The sequence below is a fragment of the Perca fluviatilis genome, chromosome 17 (genome assembly GCF_010015445.1).
Source record: "Perca fluviatilis chromosome 17, GENO_Pfluv_1.0, whole genome shotgun sequence".
Taxonomy (NCBI): domain Eukaryota; kingdom Metazoa; phylum Chordata; class Actinopteri; order Perciformes; family Percidae; genus Perca; species Perca fluviatilis.
Genome location: NC_053128.1, coordinates 13907732 through 13932662, shown reverse-complemented (window position 1 = coordinate 13932662; position 24931 = coordinate 13907732). Strand labels below are relative to the sequence as shown.

Genomic DNA, 24931 nt, shown 5'->3' with positions numbered 1-24931 from the left:
GCAGGAGAGGAAGAGCGAGAGAGCAGTACTGACCAGTATTCCCAGGCTGGTGGAGAAGAAGGGTGAGGTGAAGTCAATGACTTGGCTTCTGGCTGAATTAATGCTAAAAGATGTCACTGCCAGGTGGGCAGCGCCACTGAGCAGATCACCCACCAATCCGGTCCAGCGACCATTCTTGAACCCCCCATACTTCCCATCGCCTACAATATAGAGGTCAAAAGTGAAGCCCATGTCCTCTGCCAGCTTCTCCAGCAGGTCAATGCAGTAACCATAACAACACTTCTTCAGGTCTGTGGGAACAGAATCGTTGCGCCCCGCAAGGTTCTGGAAAAATCCTTTCAAAACCGAAGACTCATTGGTGAGCGGGTCGAGGCACAGCTGGCCCGCGGGACACAACCCGTCCCCGTCCACCTCTCGGGTGAATACAAACGGGTGCTCCACCAGCGTCACCACCCGCATGTGCAGCCGCGTGGATCGGCGCCAGTCTCCTCCACCTCCAGGTCCCTGAAAGCTTGGCCAGGCCCGTTGGTCCATCAGAACGTCCCCCCTGTGCCAGCGTCCCAGGCGGGTCCAGGTTGGCTGGCCTAGGGGGTCCAGCTGGAGGGACCAGATGTAGTGATGGGCCTCTGAGATGACATTCTGGCTGTGAGTGTCTCTGGATATAAAACCGGTCTGGCCCTCAAATGATGTGTTGGATAGAAATCTGAGGGGAATGAAGGAATAGAGAAAAAAATAAATGACAGGGGGAAAAGGAGGAGAGGTTGAAGGAGGATGAGCAAGAAACAGGATAGCAGAAGAGTTAGAGGAGGAAAGATCATTTTTAGTCTTTGCATAATTTAAGTTGACCTATACACACAGTATATCAGTACAGGGTTTCCTTCCTTGCAGGTGGGTCCTATAACTAAAAGAATCTGCGGACAATAGTCAGGAGTATGAAAAGAAAACCAAAATTGAGTTAGATGTTTTAATTGTTTAATTAAATGTGTGGTGTGGTTACAACCGTAATTTGAAGTTTGAAATTGCTTTCTTGCTTATATTATGAAGAAGTTGTAGGACATCAAACTGAAATGGGTTTAAGCATTCAAAGTTTTGTCACTATTCTCTATGGAAAGAAAATGCATTTGACCACTGTCAAAAATAATTGCATACTACTCCTCAACAAAATACATATTTTGATGTATGTGGAATTAATATGATAGCTGCAATCACTACCGCCAAGGTGGGTTATATTACAACCCAGTCTCACGGCAGTTCGTGAAATGGTCACGTTATTTAATCTATTGATACGTGTACATTGACACGTTTATTTCGGGGGTTTTTTTCATTTTTTTTTTCGTGGTGGTCAGGATGTTTTTTAAACTAATGAATTTCAATGGGAAGCATATTTCGTGATCACAGCACGACTACGGTAGCGAGTAGTATGAAATGACGAAAATCTGCGTAGGGAGGTTGGTTGGGGATGTGGATGGGTCAAACAACACAGGACTTTCCCCCAGGAGACCAGGGATCGTGGCCTGCGTGGGACGTTTCCTTTCCCCAATCTTCTTTTCCTAAACCCAACCGTCCCGTGTTCGTCCCGCGTCCCCCAGAGGCCGCGGATCGTGTCCCGGCGTGTGACGTGTCCTTTCCCCGTTCTTCTTTTCCTAAACCCAACCTCCGTATAGATGCTTCCCATTACGTGCTGACCACCACGAAAAAAACGACATGAACGTGTCCGTGTACACGAATCAATAGATAAAAAATAATGTGACCATTTCACGAACTGCCGTGAGACCGTGCATATTATATGATGATGCTCACCGATGCCATCAAAACGGGAGGCCAGATGTTAATTCAAATAACTAATTAAATATTACTTTTTTAAAGTATTAAATCACTTAGTTATAGTTACTGAAAGAATGTGGTCATGAGTTAAAAAGAAAAACATGAATGGCAAACGATCAGCAGTCTCACTCATCAAAGCCACATGTTTTTGATGACTCATCTATCCACTGCAGCCCGCTCCCTGAGAGGCTTTGCTGTGCTGTGACAACATCACACTACACTAATTAAGACTTTTGTACATGTAGAAACATGTCCTGACAAAATCACGCTACACTACTTCGGACTTTTGTACACGTAAAAATATGTCCTTGCAGACATTTAAACACAACCAAAAACGACCAATGCTGCAGTTTTGCTTAAAATTCAGAGTATGATTGACAAAATCTGAAATTTCATTACCCTCCCACTGTACTTAAGTTGAAGATCTTCTTGAATGAAATGATTTGGTCTTGTATTGATGTATACAGCATATATTTTTTATGCAGGCAGAAAGCTAACGTGTCAAGTGAACTGCAAGATGCACGTCTGCTGAAGAAGTTTTCTGCTGGCTTGCTTTTTGTTTTGTACAATTGCCCATAAGAAAAACACCTTTTCCAGAAACTTTAGGATTCCTGTAGCTGGGATTTACAGGCTTAAATGTATGATTATATTTTACCCTTGGATGGTTTATACAAAAATCCCAATTTAAGGGTGTAACACCAGCACCGGAGAGGTGTATTATCTAGGTGTCCTCAGTGGCTGTCTGGAGTTTGTTTGTGTGTGTGTGTGTGTGTGTGTGTGTGTGTGTGTGTGTGTGTGGGTGTGGGTGTGTGTGTGTGTGTGTGACAGGATAAGAAGACAGACCATGGTCCAGTGATTACGCCATCTCTTTCACTGAGCCATGCTACTGGCTGTCTGAGAGTGTCAGATACCGGAGCAGACACACACACACACACACACACACACACACACACACACACACACACACACACACACACACACACACACACACACACACACACACACACACACACACACACAACACAACCGCACACTGGAATGGATATGTTTGGATGTAAGAAAGAAAGCAGGCTTCCATCCTGTGCAAGGAGATTTACACCTCTCAAAATGACTTCAGGAGGTAGTGACGTAAATGATGTGACCTTTTAGATATGTCTCTTTCGTGTCACCTTGCTCACAGTTTAAAAAAAAACTTTTCAACCACCTTTTCTACTTTCCTACATCTTTAACCGGTGGTAGGTCAACCTGACAGCTCAACTAGTGTGTCTGAAGGTCAGTGTCTTCACTGCAGATTGTAGATGTTAAGCTACTTGGGGAGTGTCTCTTTTATCTCGTACACAATGGAAGTGACATGCTCCTACACATTCCTGACAGTGCACAGTCTGTAACATGTTCAAAGTAAAATGTCACATAGACTTTAAAAGGGAACATATTGTACTAGTTAATATTTCGTGTTTAGTCAAGACAGCAATACGATTTTAGTGTGTATTATTGTTGGAATGTGAAGTGACAGACGGTTTCAGACTAGCAGGGTATGTCTGCAGAGTGGAGTCCTAATAGAGGAGCTGAGATTCATGATTTTGCCTGCAGCTGAAAGCCACATCTTAGAAAGTCAGCGATGCTCTCTTTCACTCAAAGGTCACTCCAACATTGCTCTATCCCACTAGTGTAACAAACATGACATGCTACAACAAACAATAATAGAAATGTTAAGTGAAAAAAGATAGAGTGTACATGTGGATTTTCTCATGGAGCTTTTTTTAAGGGATTTGATGGACCATTTTCTGTCATGCATGAATGAGGAGCAAGCAGGGAGCAGCGAGTAGAAAACCCTGCAGAGTGGAGTGACTACACTGACTGTGGAGCAGTAATTGCTGCCACTCCAGTCACATAATCAGAACTCCAGGGTACTCATTACAACCGGGCTCAATCCTTATTGGCTCCACAGACATCGATGAACTATTGATTTGCTCTAATCAGACCGGTTTGCAGTGGCCGGACTGACACACCCACAAGACTGCTGTGCCTGTGATGATGTAGAATGTTTGTGAAGTCAGGTATGTTCTAGAAACCAGAACATTGCAATACCTTCGCAGTCTGGAGTCAATTATTTCCTGTTTTAAAGTATTAATTTCCAGTAGTGGAATGTAACTACACATTTACATTTATGAGGTGCTTGAACTTTACTTGAGTATTACCATTTTATACTTCTACTTCGCTACAATAGGGAAATACTCTACTTTTACTCAACTGCATCATTTTGACAGTTATAGTTGTTAATAACTTAACACATTTAGATTTAAAGACAAAGGACATTTTTCTGCACCGTGTACTCTGGATGCACAATATGTCATTTTCTGTTGCTAGGGGTCTCTCAATCAAAACAACAACAAAAGACGGAGCAATGGCATCATTGCAGTCAGTTAGGATTCCTGCAGTTTGCCTCAATCAGGAGGTCTTTTACAGCTTGCCGAATTATCCGCAGAGGTCTCCTCCTGTCCAAAACAAATGGACCCAGTGAAAAAACCTAGTTTCATGTTAAAAATCAGTGTTTCTCCATTGATTTGTGGCACTTCGGGGGAGGATCTGGAACCGAGCTGCCATTAACCTTTGCTCAGCTGGTCAATGACTTAAAATCCTTCATCCAGTTAAAATATATAGTTGAAAACGATCTATAAAGTCTATTGTACAAATGTGGCTGACAACTGGATAAAAAGTCAATTTATGACTTCTGGCAGACAACCAGACCCATACGCAAAGGGGATATGACACCACTGACAGGCGACGGCGACCAAATAACAAGGACCATGTCCTTAAATGAAATGGGATATTGTAAGTACACAACTCAATACAATATATAACATTGGTCTAGTCGTTTTTATACTTGATATTTGAATGTGGAAAAGTTACATATTATATCTTTAAGTACATTTTTGCAATTAATACTTATGTGCTTTAAATAAAATGTTTAATAAAGGACAAAATACAGGAGTATTTTTACAGTCTGGTCGTGCTGCTTTTACTTCGCGAAAGAATCTGAATACTTCCTTCGCTCTCGGTTTGGTATGGTGCGTGGCGAAGGATGGAACAAAACCGGAATGCAGCACAGACATGCCCAGTGGAGAATCGGGGTTATGGTCTTCAAGTTTTTAAGTCAAAAAGTTTTTTGTCCAGCAAGCTGATGACTCATGCAAGGACGGGTGCGTGTTGGATACATTGTCAGGGTCTTTTTGTCAAGGTTGATGACTGTCAAACAAGACATTGACTTCCTCTACATCTGCTACAGCACCTCATACTCTCTAAATAAAAACAACACTGACATGATTCATTCCCCCCCCCCACGAATGGAGAAATGGTGGCAAGTGACGTCTGAGTGAATCACATCTATTACACAGCGACACTAACTCAATGTCATGTCTGCCTCGTGTTCTTTTGTCAAGATTCACCCAACAAAAGATTTTGAGCTTAAAGCAGGGTATAACCATAAAAGTTCCGTTTATGTTCAGGTCACTGGACATGTAAAAAGGGGGAGTGAGCAAAAAAGCAAGTTGAGGAAAATGGATGGAAGAACACTCACATTTTCCTATCTTATATGGCTTGCAAAATATAGATCAACAACATTAAAGATATAAAACAAAAATATACAGAAATAAGCAAATGTCGCTGCCTTTTTAGCAGCATAAAACGTGTCTGCCAAAGGGCATCCCACCGTGTAAAACCAATTCTCCCTGAAGAAAACTTTTTACTTACATTGGTTCAGAATATGTAAACCTCAAAGGGAACATTTCTTATATAGCATTTTCTATCTTTATAGCTCAGCTGGCAGACAAATAAGGGTACTTAACTTTAGTGGGTATGCATGACTTTAAAATGATTTTTATCACGAAAGATTGTCTTTGGTGGGGAAAAAAATGAATAAGATAAGCTTATGACATTTATTCTGGCTATATCTTATCTGTTAATACAGGACTTTTGCCCCCTGGAGTTTATCTGTGTCTGCATCTCCAGGGGTTATTTACAGTATTTACATGAAAATGTCTTTCTCTTGTTATTTTCTCACTCTGTGTCTCTCTTTCTTTTACTGCACCCTGCTTTTTCCTCTTCCCCTGCTTTGTTATCACATCTTTTGCCACCTACCCAGTAATTCTCCTCCCTCAGCTTCTCAGTCTGTCGGGCAATCCTTATCAGTGCCTCTCATAGGCTTATACACACTATAAATAGGCTGCAGATACTTTGGAATAGCACTGTGTTGTTCTTCTACCCTTTCAATAGGAGCATAACTATACTATACACACATCACTTGTAGGTGTAAGTCTACCACCATGTACACTGATATTTATCCGGTAAAATGTTACTAAATAATGGTTACCACAATTTAAACATTTGTCATTATCTAGGATGATATTGGGATTTTTTTTCAGGTGTGAAATGAAAAAATACACAACAAATCCAATTAACCACTATTCAACTTCAAAGGCTTGGATTTCTATCTCCATATTCCTTGACTATAGAAGCTGGTCCTGAAGGCTACTCTTAGAGTGTAGGCTAACGTTGGCGGCTTATGCTCTCTGGAATATAACTTTAAACTCCAGCAATCACAGCCACATTCGTTATTAGGGTTAACAATTTTAGGTTCACCAAAGACAAGTGACACATACAGTACTTTCCATTTTTCACAAACCCTACAGTGTGCCTTGGATTGTTTTTGTTTTTGCATTTGAGACTAGATTCTACCCATGCAATAGCACAGTGCACCAGAAGTATCCAAAGAGCACCTGAATGTGAACACCACAGAAACCCAGCAGCTACTCCATTGTCTTCGAGTGAAACATACTGTTCAAAAATACGTACAATAAAACAGAAATCCCTCCTTCTCTCTCTCTAAACCTCTGTCTTGTCTGTCCAAAAGGATCTTAAATATCTAAGCAGCTTACATAATTAATTAGAATGAAATGAACAATGCAATGTTTTTTTTATGTCCATGTCTTCTAGATGTCTTCATCAACTAGTGAGGATGAAGACATTTTTGCCTGGAACATAAAGCTACAAATAAACGACACAAAAATACGAAATGCTCGCCTGGTAATATTCATACAGCAGGTAAACAGTTACGCAATCTAAGACTTTTATTGTGAAAGGTAAGAACAGATGGAGTGGATCTGGTATGCTCTGCCTTTGTCAAGATTGAAAAGAACCAAAGTTTGTCATCTTGGATGGCTCTGGGTTCGGGCTACGTACCTCTGTGTTGTTGTCTGTGTTATTAAAAAGATTACCTCGCTTTATCACGTAATATTCACAGTCTGTGTGAAAGTTCTTATGACAAAAACAACTGTAAATGACAATATATTGACGTGAGAATTACTTTACTACAAAAGAAACCCACCCCTGGTGTGAAAAGGCCTTTATTATCAATTTTGTAAGCATGATAAATATAGCCATGAAGTGCATATTTAACTTGTTTTCAAAAATGACAGCTGGAAACATTAAAAGGTCACCTAGAGGCAGCGTTGTCAAACTACTCATGAAGCTAACGTTAGCTTAGCTCAGCTATGAATGAGACGTCTTCTTTTGTCTACCCTCCTTTGAGGAGCATAAAAACCTAATTTAGATCCCTGTTAGACTTTTATATTCCTAACATAAAACTGATTTTGACATTTACTTTGAAAGGCAGGACATTTTTGCCTGATTATTGCATTTAAGTATTATGTAATTGTAATTTCTAAGAGACATGGTTGATTAAAAATAGTCTTTGCCAAACAGGACACAGAGTTCCTGGAAATGTGCCATCGCTGTGCTGCACCATATACTCCAGTGTCCCTTATGGGCTATTTTATAAATATAATGGTAAGTGATGCGCCTTGAATGATTTTCCCCATAGGGCCAACTGAATGAATGACCAAAAAAAGGGCAGCTCTCAGAGTGCTCACTTAATGGAACCTAATGATAAATAAATTTAAAAAAAGAAAATCTGGGTTGTGGCCATCAGGATGAGGATGGTACAACCTGATGGAGGCCTGAGAAAGCAAATGGAGAGAGGAATGAAAGTAATAACAAACGAATCAATTAGCGAAGCAGAAAAGCCAGCAATAAGGGATTGACCCTGCTCAAAATAAATAGAGATGAATTAATCATCTGATTTCTCCTAATGGAATCCTAATCTTTCTACATTATTAGATTAGTTTTGCTTTATTTGTCATTCATACCATACATTATTTATGTCAGCATATTTATTTATTCTATAAATATTCTAATCATGCAGAGGAAAATTGATCTTGGGACATTTTACATTTTTCGTCAGAAGTAAAAACTGGCAGGATTCCTCTAAAACACTTTCCATTTCAAAAAATCAAACTTCCCCTCAGGTCCCTTTTACACAGCAGCCAAACATGACACCTCAACTGGCTGATTAGCTCTCCCTTTCCTGAAGCAATTTCCCTGAAATTGAGCAAAGTGAAATTGGGAAATTGCAATTAGCAATTTCAGATGAGAGCTCTTGCATACACACATACATGTGTTTTCACTAAACATTTCAAATATAAAATGATTACATATTTAAAGAAAAATCACATAGAAAGTAACATAAAATGTTATTGAGGCTACACCCAAATAATTGTAATACCGGCAGAAAAAGCATGTAATGTTGGTGAGTTCAACTTCTGTAGTGAGCTCTGAAGGGGACATTTTATGTTTTACTCCTAAATTAGGATTTGCCACATACTTTATGGAGAAAGAAAAAAATAATAATTACAGCCCCAGGACAAATTGAAGTAGAGCCAACATACTTTGTGTTAATTACGGAGGTTCTGGTTCACATGATCATCTTTTTCATTAAGTCTGAAACGACAGGAGTTGTTAACAACATGGTCTGGTGCATCTTGCTGAATGAGGAACACACACTTATTTAACCTCTAATTACTATCTGATTCTATATGAAATTTCCCAGTGAACCCCTCATTCATTACATATTAGTCATCCATGCGGAAGTCCCTAATCTGACACCTGCTCACCTGTTTTATTGCATAGCTTGGAGGAAAACATCTGGGTAAATATCTGGCCAAATGTTCATCTTATTCAGGTTTTTGCTCTTCAACCTGTTCATTTATCTTTGGGCAGTGTGGATTAGGTTGTACAAATTAATTAGGCAATGATCTTGATTGCTTTATTATTTTTTATTTATATGGCTACTTATCTTTTTAGCTTTTAGCGTCTTTTGTGGCATTCAAGATTTTACTTTGTTAATCTGTTTTACTTATGTGTTTTATCACCATACAAATTGAGTAAAATAAAACTTAAATATTTTCAAGCAGCTGTTAACTGTGTGGATGTTTCTACAGTGCCTCACCTGCCATAAACCTCTACATACAGTTATCTGATGACAAACACCTCTATACATCATCAGCTATTTCCCCCTGTGAATGGTTTATTGCTTGGCCAGCAACTCTGCTGCAACCATAAGTCCATAATAATCATGCAATAGATTTCCTGGAGGGTTTCAATGTCCAGCTCGAGAAGCACCAAAGCTTCTCTGTTGCTCATCTGTCACATGCTCTCTGGCTTCCACACTATTGACGACACTTCCCTTCCAGGTCAGCCCATGCACCAAGCACCTGGTGCCACAGCCATAACACTGAACCAAATGGGAGTCCCCTCACTGCAACAGAAATGTCTAAAATGACTGAAAGTGACAGCAGGTTTTTCAAGGGTGTAACATGTTGCTCTCAAGATAGTCTCGCTTTGCCAGACCTTCCTCCACAACCCTGCGGAGGAGGGTTTAACTAGTCCAAACAGCATTCCGGGATGGGAGAAAAACGTGCCGTGGTTTATTGGCATTTCTTTAAACCAATCACAATCGTCTTGGGCGACGCCGGACAGAGCCACGGTGTCGCTGCAAAATGGCCTCAGGAAGGAACTTGTTTTGGTGGAACGTGTACGTTAAAAATTTGTTTTAGTCGTGCAACAGAAAACTCAGATCGGACAGATAGTCTAGCTAGCTGTCTGGATTTACCCCGCAGAGATCTGAGGAGCAGTTAACCATAGTCCTCAGAAATCGACCAGAGTTTAAAATTCCATCACAAAGAAAGCATTCGGTAATGAGTGAAAAGAGTGAAATCTGGTGGAAATTTCATCAGCAACGGAGCGATCCCGGAAGTGGAACATCGCGGATATATACTTAGTGTCAAGATAAATCTTAGATGATTAACTTGGTAGGTAAGAACAAACTATCTGTAAGGAAATGGATAATTTTGAGAAAGATACATTGCTCTTTGGAGAGCTGTTGACAACTTGCACACACACACACACACACACACACACACACACATACACATACATATATATATATATATAATATATATATATATGTATGTGTATGTGTGTTTTCACAGGATATATATATATATATATATACATATATATATATATATTATATATATACATATATATGTATGTATATATACATACATATATATACATACATACATACATATATACATATATATATATATTATATATACACATATATATACACATATATATACACATATATATATATATATATATATATATATATATACACACATATATATATACACATATATATATATACACATATATATATACACATATATATATACACATACATATATATATATATATATATATATATATATATATATATATATATATATATATATATATATATATATATATATATATCCTGTGAAAAGAGGCCACAAATAAACATTGCTTCATTTTTATAGACCAAAAGCTTGGGAACCACTGATGCCGAAAAGGACCAGCAAGTTCTTAACAGAAAAGTTTAAATGTTTATCATGACCAACCAACTTGATTTAAAAAAATATATATGTTTTTTTAACATAAGTGATTAAACAGGGGGTGACGTAAGAAAATCCCTTGCTTGAATAAACTTGAGACAACTTTTGGAACAACATACATGTGTCCTATATCTGCTGTAACACAGGAAAACAACACCACATTAAGGAACCATTTCAGGCTTTTTTATAATACAGAGGTGAAATAGGGCCTTTTAATACCCCTTCATTATACAACTTAAAAACAATTGAAACAGGTGAACAGTGTTTATGAAAAACTGGATTTTAAGGTTAAATATTGTATAAAAAAGTACAATAATATGCAGGTATTTATAACCTCTCTAAAATCTCATCCTGTGCATTATATCTGTTATTTTCCTAACTCATTCTCATCCCCAGATCCCTAGCTGAACTCAGACTTAATAAAAATAGCGTTATTTTAGAATGATATCAAACTTTAATGTATCCAAGCACTTCTCCGTTGTCTACATGTCAGCCCTGAAGCAACATACGCCAAAATTGCTTTCAAAATAGATAAATTCTGACTTTCAGCAACTTCCATGTGCAAATATCAGCTTCTTCCTCTACAGAACTTGAGGACAGTCAGCAACAACCTTTCACCACACCCTTAAAACGTTTATATATCTCAGTGTTCTTCAGTGAGTCTGCAGCCCCTTGAGCCTTCTGTCATTGTGTGGAATATCATGACTTAAAGGGACAATTCAGCTATTTTAGACCTTATCTCCATCTATCTAAATGAGGGATATGGTGTGGAAAAAGCCTGCAGTTCTTTCCAATGTTCTCTTTATCTCTGGGGCTCAGTCAGCCACAGCTGCAAAATCTGCTCTACTTCCAGACACCAGTTACATCACTGATGTCCGGAAGAACTACAGCTACTTCAGCTTTGGTAGCTGGGGGCGCAATGCCGTTAACAAACTTCCCTGATCGCAGGGCAATTTCGGGGCGTTTTTTGTCAGCCTCTGAAGGAGTGACAGCCGCCAACGAGGAGCCGGGCCAGCAGAGAGAGACCACTGGGGTAATGCATCATGTGGAGTAGGCAATACGTGAATTATAATTATATCTTTGAGTCACTCCCCTGTGGCAGGAGGCTGAGGTCCATCAGGACCAAAACCTCACGTCACAAGAACAGTTTTTTCCCATCCGCCACTAGGCCCGGAACCCACCCTGACTCTCTCCACACTACACCTCTGGCTCTACATGCCACTGTACCTACTCTGCTGTACTGCTCTTTTTTACTTTTATTTTTAATACATACTGTGTATATATATTTATACTTATATTGTTCATATTCTAATACTTGACTTTCTTAACCTTCTTATATTTAGAGAACGTGTGACATGCACCTAAAACACCAAAACAAATTCCTTGTATGTGTAATAAAACGTACTTGGCAATAAAGCTTTTCTGATTCTGATTATGATAAGGAATAAATGAATTATTTCTTCAATGGACTGCATTTACCATCAGTACTGATTGGACATCCACATTTAAGGTGCCGGATCTTCCCTTTAATGAAGCAGTCATGGCGTTTGCTTAGTAAAAAACAATAGACAAGGCTTGGAGTAATGTCAAAAAACAACCTATGGCTATATTGGAGACAAGAGAAACACTGGTTTCCAGCTTCTTGGTAAGCACAAGAAACACTTTAAAAAACTATAAAGCTCTCTGCACCCACAGGTCGGCTGCATTTCAAATCTGTGATACAACTGAAAAGAAAGACATGGGTGATAGGTCAGTGTATCTGACAGCTAAACTATGCTGCCTCCACGATCAGATTCAAGATTGTTTTAAAAAAAGAAAAGGAAAAGGAAACCAATAAAATTGTTAGACTGCACAACAATAGGTAATAGATGATGATCACGACCTTGATTGGATTTATCTCCAATCTTTACAACCGAGAGAGCCATATATAAATTGGAAAACGAACAATATATCAACACCTGTTAATCCCTGTAGCGTGAAGGCAATGGGGCAGTCCAAACGATCTCACGGTATAACAAAAAACTGAATTACAAAAGAAGGAATAACATTTCTGAGAGAATACTGCCTTTTTTCTATCTTTGCAGGTTACATACAAACAGCTGGTCATAGTATCATATATTGCTATCTAATACTAATTTTCCTGAGCAAGGCATATGGCTGACTTTTCCAAATGCCAGGTGTGTGAAACAGCTTGGATTAGACCCACTATCCAACATGGGAAGTTAAATGTCTTTAGGTGAATCCCCTACCTTCACAGGGTCAATGACAGGGCTCTTATAATCCTGCTAAAAAGGTCCTGTAACACATGTTCTTCGTTCTGTGATACGTAAAACACTGGCGGACTAATCGACACTTGCTACATCTTAAAATGAACCAAAGAAATGTAAACACAACCAGACATCTCCTCCAGGCTTTACAAGCTAATCACGTTTCAATAATTCGCTCCCCTGGGCCGATCATCCTGCTGATTCAGGTGTTTTGAGGAGAATCTCGGTCGGAAAGGTCACACTCTTATGTTAATGGGATGGTGTGTGATCACACACTCTCCATCACTCATATCTTACTGTAGCACTATAAAGTAGAGTGGCCCAGCTGCAGATTGTGGCTAAATACAATTCATTACACCTTATCATTTTACCACACTGCTGCAGTTAGTGGGTGTATGTAGTGTGCGCTCAAATACACTGTGCATGCACGCGCCTTTCGCAGATGTTTTTAAATGTGTTTCTGTAGAGGATTCCAGTTTGACATTGCAGCTGGGCTGTGACCAAACATCTGCACTATGTGAGAGAAGTACATTCTGCCAGAACGAAAGGATTATAGAGGAGACAAAGTAGAAACAGGAAGCTGAATCACATACGTAAACAACACCATGGAGGGGGGGCGGCAGGCCCGGAAATATAACTCCAAATGAATGCTAATGTCTCTCTGTGTCTGCTGGATGTGAACGTAGGCAACTGTTTGCTAACAAGTTTGCAATATCAACGGCCTATTTCTGCTGACTCCAAGTGGCCAGTTTTAAATTGCAGCTAGATCTTTTAACCATACGGAAATTGGTGGAAACTAAAAGATGCCTGGAAGACAGACAAAGTGCATCCACGTTTCTTAAACACAACAGCATGGTTTGCAAAATGGCTAACTGTGAAGCACCATCAACATCATAAAATTGTTACATCGTCACATTATTCATGTCATTGCATTTCATTTTATGAAAATATGTGGGTGCAATCAGGACTTAAGCGTGATTCCCTACCTTGACAAGTATTCCCCCGAGCTGGCGTTGCTCTGTTGTACATCCATACAGTTAGTAGTCCCAGGTATGAGTGCCAGGGCAGGATTCACTTGAGCTGCACTGCCCACCGCCCGCGCGACCAGCTCCACTGAGTCACGGACATAGTGATCCAGAGAAGGGGAACCCATGACTCCGTGTGCAAGTAGCCCCAGGGGCAACCCCTCTGTTCTCAGCTCCACCACATTCTGGCTGTCCCCCAAAACCCAGTGAAACTCTGGGAGCGCCATCCGACTGGCCAGCGTCCACAGACGCCGCACCTCGCGGATCTCGCACCCAAAGGTCACCACTGCCCTTGTGGATGAAGGTTCCCTCAGGGCATCCAATTGCCGCATGAGAGCTTGCTGCTGGTCCGATTTAACGGAGGAGGTGGACGAAGTAGCGGAGGGAGAGAAGTAAGGCAAAGACGACGATGAGGACGACGACGCCTCCGCTCCTGTTGCGACACCTGAGGCCACTCCTGAGTGTGATGATGAAGAAGAGGGCGGTGACGAGGTTGAGGCGGTATATGTCAGGTTGACAAGAGTGCCCAGGTGGAAGCGGGTGTTGTTCTTAATGAGGAGCAGGAAGTCGCTAATGTCCCACTCCTGACAGAGCAGAATACTGAAGTCCCACCAGCCATTCATCATCAGCAAGGTAGAGAGGAGACGGGATGGTGGGGCCTCCACGGTCCGCATCGCCAGTTGGAAATGGAGAGGATTCTGTGGGGAGATTGGAAAAAGGGGAATGGGTGAATGAGCAAGTCATTTTGACAAAAGAAGGGAATTAGTGTAAAAGGGATGGAGGAGGTATGAGGAAAGAGCATATGGAATGGGATAGAGATGAGGGACAGTTAAATAAACAGGAGGAAAAAAAGAGAATTGAAATGTAAGGGCGATGGGAGTGATAAACAAGTAGTGATGGGGAGGACAAAGGGCTGGCGACGGTCAATTGGATTTCATAGAGGCAAGAGAGATAGGAGAAAAAAACATTACATTAGAGGATGGTTCTTGGAATAAAGGTTAGAGGGAGGCAAAATAGGGACAATGGAAGGATGGTGGAGGAGAAGGTTAGGTGCAACATTCAGGAAGAAAAGTGTGACAATAGGAAGACGGGGCACCAGGAAGGAGAAATAATTGTAATAGAGCGGAGAAGAGGAGAAAAAAGGAAGACAAAAAAAAGACAGGTTATAAATCCAACAGCAGAATTACTTTCTATCTTAGAATTCAATTTGTTCCTAGAGAACAAACACAATCTGCTCTATAGAATGCATTTCAGCCTCCACTTACCTTCTCCCATGAATATCATTTTTCACATCATAAGAAGTACACTACATCTATCTTTATCATCTCTCATCTTTATGTGTTCTCTATTTGTATTTTAAGCAACACTAAAACCTGAAGAAACTCAACTGGGCCTTTCACATACTCTACTTGGTCAATTCCACCTTTTTTGAACTCACTTTTTAATTCACCACTGATTTGCAATTCATGAGTTCATCAGATGATTGATGAGGCCTGGGCAGATCAGTTGGTATGAGCACGGCAACGGTGCGTGATTCCCACCTGGACCAGGAATGATAAGAGATGTGGTCTCATAGTGGTGTCAGGTGCGATGAAAACCATCCACCGAATGGCTAAATGCTCAAGGAAGATACTTGAATAAGAAGCTTAATTATGCTCTGTTTTATATACAAAATGCATTTCTGCAATAGCTTCGCCAAAGATAAAAACGGGATGAATGTCTGCCTGTTTTTCATTATATTCTGGTCGGAGTAATATAATGTTGGAATTCTGACATAAACAGGAACTCAACTACAGTAGGTAAGAGGCTTAGTACTTGCTTGCCTTGTAGTTTGGGAAATGGTCTTCCTGTCGGTGATTTAAATTGGCCTTCATCGCCTTTAGAAGAGAACAACAATATATCCTGTTAAAGAGCCACGGAATTAGATGTATTAACCAATTAGCCCCAGTTCGTTATTCTCTATGTTACTATAGACCATTTTCCAAAATATATACTACTTTTTTAGATTAATTTCCGACCTTCCACGCTACATCTGGTTTCACTTCATTTCAGTAGTATGTTAAATCACATTTGGGAGTCTCTAAATTTGCTTGAGATATCTAATCCACAGTGAAAAGTCCATGACCTTTATTTATTTGGGTCACAGTTAATGCTATCTTTATGTGAGGTAAAAAACAGGGATCAGTTTCAGAAGTCTCCTTAGTTGCTGCATTGAGAACTATGTTATCAAAGGATCAACCCAGGAGACAAATGATAAGCAAAGGTTGACACTGAAAATGTGATTATGTGCAGAACCCCATGGCAATAATGTAACCTAATATTATTACAAAGTGTAATTCTTAATACTTTTGATATTAACTATGGAGGAAATGAGGAACCCAGCGAACATTATGTTGACTCTGTCTGATGTTTTAGTCATCTTTGATGCACGCTGCTCTTATACCGGTCAACCTCGATGCTAGAATGTCAGCAAACCAGTCTCAACCTAGCGTGAGCATGAGCAATTTCTCAAAGAGGGAGAAATAGTAGATGTGCTCCCAGCGCCTTTTCAGAGTTTTTATTTTTTACTTTTATGTGGGAAAACCATGTTAAACTAAATATTAACCATAACAATGTTTTTTTATTTTTTTTATTTTTTTTTACCAGTACATACTTTAAAACATGTCCTGTGACTAAACCAAGTCAAGCCCTCGTTTAACTGAAACAGAGGTCTGTAAGGTTGGACATTAATCTTAAAAAATATTGTTTTCTATGTGAAATGGTTGTAAAATATGGATGATTTGTAGGTCATTGGACTCCACTGACTCCCTCAGTGCCTTTATGATCAGAACAGTGCAAACCCACTTTACACATACTGTGCACTGCTCCTACAGCATTATAGTAAGCCAGAAGATCAGAGCTGATGCATTTCAAAGTTGACACAGTCATCCCTGTAATATTGAGCTGCCAGATCTGCTTCAGTGCACTCTGGCATACTGTACCCAACAAACCAGCCACCCAGGCAAAGTCTGTCATGCACTTGCTTGCACTTGCGCACAGAACCACACTTAAAGGCCTCTCGGAGACTCTGTTTAATTGACTTTATAACTTTTACACAAGCTTTGCACTAAAATTCCATTAGATTAATCTATTGGTTAATTTCACTTATCCCATTATTCACTCTACCCAATTGGCATGCAAATAAGATAATAATTATTCGTCTGCTCATCGCATACACACTGATGGATTATTGCTGCAACAAAAGCAGCAACAAAAGCAGTGCTACGTGTTTTATTTCAGTTTTGGAGGCCTTGTTTCAGGAAAATAAATGGTAATGCAGTCCACAGGGCATCATACTTTCACCTCCTCTCATCCCCCAGGAGGATTGGAGGATTTATTCTCAGCTGCGGCACTTTTGCTCTCTGATCACCATAAATCTGTAACCTTGTCTTTGATCCTCATGTAAATAAACAAGAGGAAATTTGCTAGGAAGTGCGGCTGCCTGCTCTCTCATGTAAGTACAGAGATCTGGTGCTTTCCTACGCACTGGGAAATCCCAGCTTTGTTGTCCCAGTGCTCTCTTTTATCAGTCTTCTCTCTTCAGAAATCCGTTTTTTCTGAGACTTCCCTAGCCAAAAATACATTTGCTCTGAGTTTTTATGTAGAAAAAAAACTTGCAAACCTTGCTGTATGGTAAAACTGCATAGACTGGCAGAACCATGAGCCAGTAGACAAATCAAATAAACGAGTAATGAATTGGCATTGATCTTTCCTTGATTAGATGATACATTGTGGGGAAAGTGTGAAAATGGATTAAAATGGGTTTCTGGTACTTTTATGTTTTCAAGATTGCAGAAGTTTTCTTTAATAAACATATAGAACACTGTCCCGTCCTTGCAATAATTTACAAAAGACTGATGATTTAGCAAAAAACACTCAAATTTTAGGGTCCGTGCACATACCTACCCATAGCTCCTATCCTTTCATCCTACTTGCCTCCTTATGTCACTGCCAGCTATATGTATGAAGGGACAATTAGAAACGCCAATAACTCTCTCAGCAAAGCCCTATCATTCATCTGCTAATTACTCCAATATCCTAATCAGCATAATCTACACATTTACCAGCATCTAACTAAAACGAAAATCCCAGGCTTACTTTGTGTAATTGTGCAAGCAAGTGTTTTCTTTTATTTTCTCAGTAAAAACATGCATTCCATAAATACCACCCTTCCATAACAGAGCCCCTTGGACTAAACTAACTGTCGGGTATATGAGAAGTACGTGATAGCTCACATATTTAAACACTCCTAAAACACAGAGGTTGGACAAAATTATTATTATTATTATTATTATTATTATTATTATTAAATAGGACTTTACTTAGTGGTAAGTCGTTATTGAAAACACTGCAAAGACAGATGGGTCAAGCTAAGTTGCATACCAAGTAGAAGTATCATCAATACTAAATAAATTGTTGGTAAGTTTGAATGTGCGGTTGTTGTCCATTTCAATCAGTGCAGCTGTTCTGAGGATCGATTCAGACTATTTTGGGTTGTCAGTGATTTAGAGCTCACAAATTAAAAGGGTGATTATGATAGTTCAGAACAGAAAAATACTCTGCACATCCATAAAATGAGACCGGTGCGTCGGAGCGCGACGAGTAAGTCAAAAGTTGCAAGGAAACTGCACAATGTCTAACTTGCAACATTTCTGTGCTACACCTGCTTTGCCTGATGAAGGTCTAGTACCGAAACGTTACCAGCTATTCAATTTCCGTTGCAAGATATACAGTGTGCAGGAGTTTCTTTGCAACTTTTGATTAAGATAGTTGACATTGACAAATTCTGCTAAGTGGCATTCAATATAACCCAATTGTGAGACTGTGTTAGTAACTGTGATGAAGTAGTTCCAAAGCCAATGACATATTTTCACTTTGTCGACTCATTTCTCTGCACATTTTGCAACAATTGGCTTCCTTCTGTCCTGCTTAAAACATCTTTAGACTGCCATATAGTTACACTAATGAATGTTCTAGTCAAACCTGTAAACACTAAGTCCAGTCCAGTACAGCACCACTAACTACAGCCCTACACATTGCCATACGTATAATCAACACCTGTTTGATACTGTCAGCAAAAGCTGTACAAGACAAGTTTAGCAAAATTGCAATTACTGTAGATTGTACAGATCAGAATCAGAATCATTTATTTGTCATCGTAAAACATTGTAAAACACTGTCACAACGAAATTTAAGTACTACTTCTTCTGGTGCCTAGAAGTATACATTCATACGCACACGCCATACCCTTCCACAAACCATACCCTCACATACACATAATGTGATAGGTGCTTCTAGTGCATAGTAGTATACATTCATACACTTACTCACGCCGCACTCTCACACCAAATTTGTTTTTTAAAGATCACAGTACTGGAAAAGTGCAAATGCAGTGCAAAACAGGCAAGATAATCATTTAGCATGATAAAGTCCTATTTCTGTAATTGAATGTTTAGAGTTGTGATGGCTGTGGAGAAAAAGCTGTCTCTGAACCTGGATGTGCGGGTTCTGACAGACCTGTAATGCCTTCCTGAGGGGAGTAACTGAAAGTGTTTGTGGCCTGGGTGAGGGGAGTCCTTGATTATGTTTTTTGCTCTACTGAGGTAGCGGGATGAGGCGATGCTGTCCAGTGTGGGCAGCGAGCAGCCAATGATACAGATGGTACAGATTTATCTAATGAACTGGCAACATGGTGTAAACATCTGTAATTTACATTGCACATATTCCACATACAGTTCTGTACATATGCCCTTCAACATATGGGAATATCTGCAACATATTTTAATTTTAATGCAAAGAGCACACTTTTGTACATAATTGGATTAAGTAGCAAATGATATTTGCATATATGCATTACCTGTCTGTGAAGATGCTGTATCTTTATTTTACACAAGCTCTAGTGTTGTGAGCCAGCATGGGATACATTTCCACATTACCACTAGGTCCTCTTATCAGTGACAACTGGTCTTTAATCTCAAGAAGTTTCATTTCCCTGGGACTTTCCCAGTCCCTGGTCTTTTATATGCTAAATTCTCAACCCTTTGCTGCTTCCAAAGCCTCTCACCACCTATTCCCAACCCAATCCTAGTCCCTTTACTCTGAGGTCACTTTATATGTTGGTCCATGAGCTCAATTTTCTCATGCAGTCTCATCATTTTGACACTTACATAACATACTGTAATGAGGGCAGGATCCAATATCAAAGGTTGCTCACTGGTTCAGCATATTATACACGTTTTAACAGTGAACTTTGTTTAACCTAAGCTATAAATAAGACAAAGGTCAGACATGGTCACCAAATAAACCCTAATGAGATCCTCTCAAAACGTTCAAAAAGTTTCACAATTTCAAAACTCTGTTTCTGTTTTAGCCAAACAAGATTGAGTCAGAGGGGAGTTAAGCCATCTCTCAGAAGTCACACATGAGTTCAGCACAATCTGTTTGTTTGACTGTCTATTGCCAAGTGCATCTTTCTGCCTGTTCATCCATCCAACCATCCATCTACCCATCCATCAATTACTGTAATCAATCTTTGTTGGTTTGTCTACTCTATCTATACCTACTATTTCATTTTTAAGAACCAGTGTGGACTTCAAACACCTGCTTACAACAAAAATGCTTCCTTGTGCACAGAGCAGGAAGATATTACCCTATAAAACACACACACACACACACACACACACACACACACACACACACACACACACACACACACACACACACACACACACACATTGCTATAGCTCAGTAGGTGGCAAGTGTCCCAGAACCTTTCAGTCTAACTAATGATACGGATGTGTGTGTGTTTGTGTGTGTGTGTGTGTGTGTGTTTGTGTGTGTGTGTGTGTGTGTGTGTGTGTGTGTGTGTGTGTGCATTTGTGTGTTTGTGTGTGTAAAACAATGATACTCTATGCCCCTCCCAGGAAGGTTGTGCGTGGAAAGTCAAAAACACACACTCTAACTGCTAGTCAGTACTCATTGATATATACAATAACTGCCCTTTTAGTGCCACCTAATTGAAGAGATTTACAGTGTATAGTTTAATTACATCATGTGTGTGTGTCTAGTTGTACTGTAATTGTGAGAGAGATTTCTACCTGTACACAAAAATACACACACACCTCTCAGCAGGTGTCCTCTCCAGAGACTGGTTGTTAATGAACCATCCCGGGGATTAATTTAGAGCGTTTACACTTTTAACAAATTTTCTCTCTCTTTCATTCCAGCTGCAAACTCTACAGATAATCATCAATTAGAGTATTGGACAAAAGAGTCACATTTCAGTTCAAGAAATTCACTAAGCTCACTTATGTCTTCTACCAACAGTCAAGTTGGTTTTCATCAAACATGAAGACGATTTTTCCCTAACCTAAACCAAGTAGCTAAAGTCGACTAACCTTAACCATAAAGCAATAAGGGAGACGGATCAGAAAATGTTATATCATTTTGGAACGATTATTGAAGGCACCGAAAACAACCTATTTTTTTATTAGGTTTTTTTTTTTCCAGGTGCTGTATATGTAGATACAGATATAGAACTCATATACCCAACCCTACCAAGTCCTAAACGAGTTAATTTAAAAAGAAAATGGCATGTATTGTTGATTGCTCTTGATTAAAACTAAACACAGTAGTAAAAATACATTGCCATTGGTTTAAAAAATTATAATGCCACTGCAGACTGTTACTATTATGATGTTTTCCTGCCAAGTGGGTATATTGTTTAGTAAAAAGAACTGTACATTTACTAGTCTAAAGCTACAGTGAAGTCTTTCAGACTACAGGTTACTACAGGTTTAGAAAACAGGTAGGAAAGAACAATTTTGATTTTGTTGTACAAGCAGTGAAATGCCTTTAAATGCCATCTGTGCACTATTCACTGTGTATTCACTGGAACAGGCCAAATGCCAAACGTGTTATCCAACTTGCTCTCGCTATGGGTGTCTCTGGAAATGTGGGTTTTTCTTGTACAGACATACAGTAAAAGTCGGACAGAATCTAGTCAGAGATTTTACCAGATTGATGGTGCTTTCCCCTACAAGCATGGGACATTGAAAGTCTTCTGATTCAGGTCTCAACATAAAGGTGTGATTATGATACGTGTTTCTGATAACTATGGATGGAGAAACCATTTATTTTTTGTAAGGAAATGAGTCAGATGAATAATGTAGATGCCAACACAACTTTAGGTTAGAGTTATAATTCAACTAAGTTATTTCCCAACACTATACTCTTTCCACTGTGGTTAACCTCTGCTTGTGGAATGCTGAACACCAACAAAGTGTGCATATATACATCAGGGCATGTGCTACTGGGTGTACATAGCCTTCAATTTACATTTTTACTGGAAACCTTGTGTACAGTATAAAAAAAGAGAGAATGCACTCTCCTTCCTTTCTGCAAAGAGACACCCTGTACTTCTTGTTGATTTCAGCACCATGGACAGAGCCTGCATGTGCTCTCACCTTGCTGCCTAATTTGGTCTCAGTTTGAAGCAACTGCAGCTTTTCTCAGACTCCCCGAGTTCATGCTTTTTGTGAAAATCAAGAACATCATCTTATGTCACAAATTGTGTCTCTATTTTATCTTAATTTGAGCCATTTAACCAGGACAAGTGAAATCAATACTGAACAAGAAAGGATAAAAAGAAAATGTTCTGACCTTCATCTGAATAAATGTCTAATAGGAGGAGGAGAAGACCTTCAGCAAGCAGATGAATTGTTTCCCCATTCTGCCCCTGTCTAATAGGTGGGCCACTGATGGTATTTAGGTCGTATGAATCCACATTAAGACCTTTTACTCACGTCTTAAAATTGAGATGAATATATTCATGTGTAACTTAAAGTGATTTGTATTCATACTGCTGGACTGGACTGGCTTGTCACAGTCAGCCTGTGCTTTTATTTATATAACATATGCTACACAGGGACAGTCACGTCTCTCTGCATCTGTATGCCGGAGTGCAGTAATCAACAGTTAACAGCAGTTGAGATGTTTTTTAGTAATAACTTTGGTAACACTTTACTTGAAGGTATCTACATAACAGTGGCATGACACTGTCATGAACATATGGCACTGTCATGACACACTCATGACACATAAAGCCTAACCCTAACCCTAACTCTAACCCTAACACTAACCATAACTTGTCATGACAAAAACCGAATGACACTTACTAAAAGAAGCGTTATGTCATAAACGTTTATGACTTGTTTATAATGTTTATGACACGTTCATGACAGTGTCATATAGATACCTTCAAGTAAAGTGTAACCATAACTTTTTACCTCACTGTGGCGCGTAAACTCCCTCTGCACAACGCTGACTACTGGCACCCGAAGCGCAAGCGAGACGAACTCCAAGTTGACGAACTCGTCCCGGTTCCGTGGAAAGGAGATCATGGCGGAAACCCCCTGCACGACCACGGTGTGACACACGCTCTCCACGAAGGACAGCGGGTCTTCGCTCTCGGGGCTGCCCGCAGAGGAGGAGGAGAACGCGGGCAGCTCGCCGAGTCCGGACCCAACGGCCATGACAAGCTCCAGGGATAAATTGTATGGCAACAATCCGGCCCGGTTGAGAGCCTCGACCGCAAGTAGGACCGAGTCTCGGGGTGCAAACACGCGGTTCTCCCTCGAGGTGTTCTCCTCTCGCTGTCGTGCCTGGCTCTTACTCCTGCTGGATCCCCGCTGGCTACTAACGGCGCCTCTAGACCTGAGGCTTCCATATCCAGGCGCACCGGCACTTGTTATAAGGTGCTTTTCCAACTCCACCCGCCGCTCTCCGCTCCCTATCAAACCTCGATCGGTGTCCCAGTCCTCAGCACTGCTGTCGGCAGGGGCGGGAAGCAAGCGAGGCTGAACGTGCAGAGCCCCGACCCGAACCGTGTGGCCGATGCGTTTCAGCACCTGGCACGGCTGCGGGTGAGAGTGAGCGCACGGCGTGAGGAAGACTAGAGCGCACAACAGTAAACATAATGGTGGCGAGACCCCGGTGCCTACTCGAGCTGCCGGGCCATTCATCCTCATCATCATCATCACCACCGTCTTCATCATCCGCCTTCCACAGCTGCACCGGATGCCCCGTCCAACCACAGAACGGCGGAACACCGGGGCCGCTCCGTTGGTCCCCCTCCTGGCCCCCTGCGTGTGGCCCTGGCGCGCCGCTCAGACCAGCTGCAGCCCCAACTCCAGCTCCGGCTCCAGCTCGCGGCAAAGTTGCGCGTTTCTCCACGGACACGGACAACAGGCTGCTGAGGCGCGAGATTAGGCACGAGCCGCGCACAAGCAAAAAATGATCCCTAAAAGTGCTGTTTTTCATCTCAAAAGATTTTCATCATTCAAGCCTTTTTGGTTATTGAACAGGTCGTAGAAACAAACGGTAATTTGTTTCATGTATTCCAGCGGCAGAGAAAAAAAAAATGAAGCAGAGTGTGTAGGCAAGCCCAGGGGAGGAAATGTCGAGAAAGAAAGCTTAATGCTCATCAAACATATTCCAAAACAATGAAATCCACCACTGGAAATATCTGATGGCTTCGAATGAAAATGATCCCATTTTTTTATCCAGAGCGCAGGAAACAACTCTCCGGTACTCGAGATGAATCAAAAAAGAAATGTTTCCCCCCCCCCCTTGTTAAACAGCCGAGCAGAAGCTTTCCAGAGCGCGCGCTGTGCTTGGCTTTAGTCAACCTCTGTACAGGCACTTGTCCAGGCGAGACCTCCTGCACGAGAGCGCGGTCTTCTGCGCCTGCACGTTCCAGTGAGATTAAACAACTCCTCACTTTAGCCCCCACCCCATCCCCTTCAACAGTGGCGGGGTGTAGGTTATGAATGAATAAGTTACATAAGGCAAAAAAAGACACAACCAAATAAATAAACACATGGGGGTAAATATACAGATATATATATATATATATATAAGCTGATAGACTGATAGATTAAAG

The 24931-nt window shown here is 40.5% G+C and overlaps 1 protein-coding gene across 1 annotated transcript in view; it reads right to left on the bottom strand.

Moving 5' to 3' along the window:
* grin3a (glutamate receptor, ionotropic, N-methyl-D-aspartate 3A) overlaps positions 1–24720 on the bottom strand; it is a 49278-nt gene extending 24558 nt beyond the window's left edge. Inside the window, exons 1-3 of the mRNA XM_039780784.1 lie at positions 23277–24720; positions 13912–14648; positions 34–703 (exon numbers count right to left, since the gene is read on the bottom strand). Coding sequence (XP_039636718.1) covers positions 34–703; positions 13912–14648; positions 23277–24044 — 2175 coding nt within the window. The 5' untranslated portion in view covers positions 24045–24720. The remainder of the gene's footprint in view (positions 1–33; positions 704–13911; positions 14649–23276) is intronic.
* Between the last annotated feature and the right edge of the window lie 211 nt (positions 24721–24931).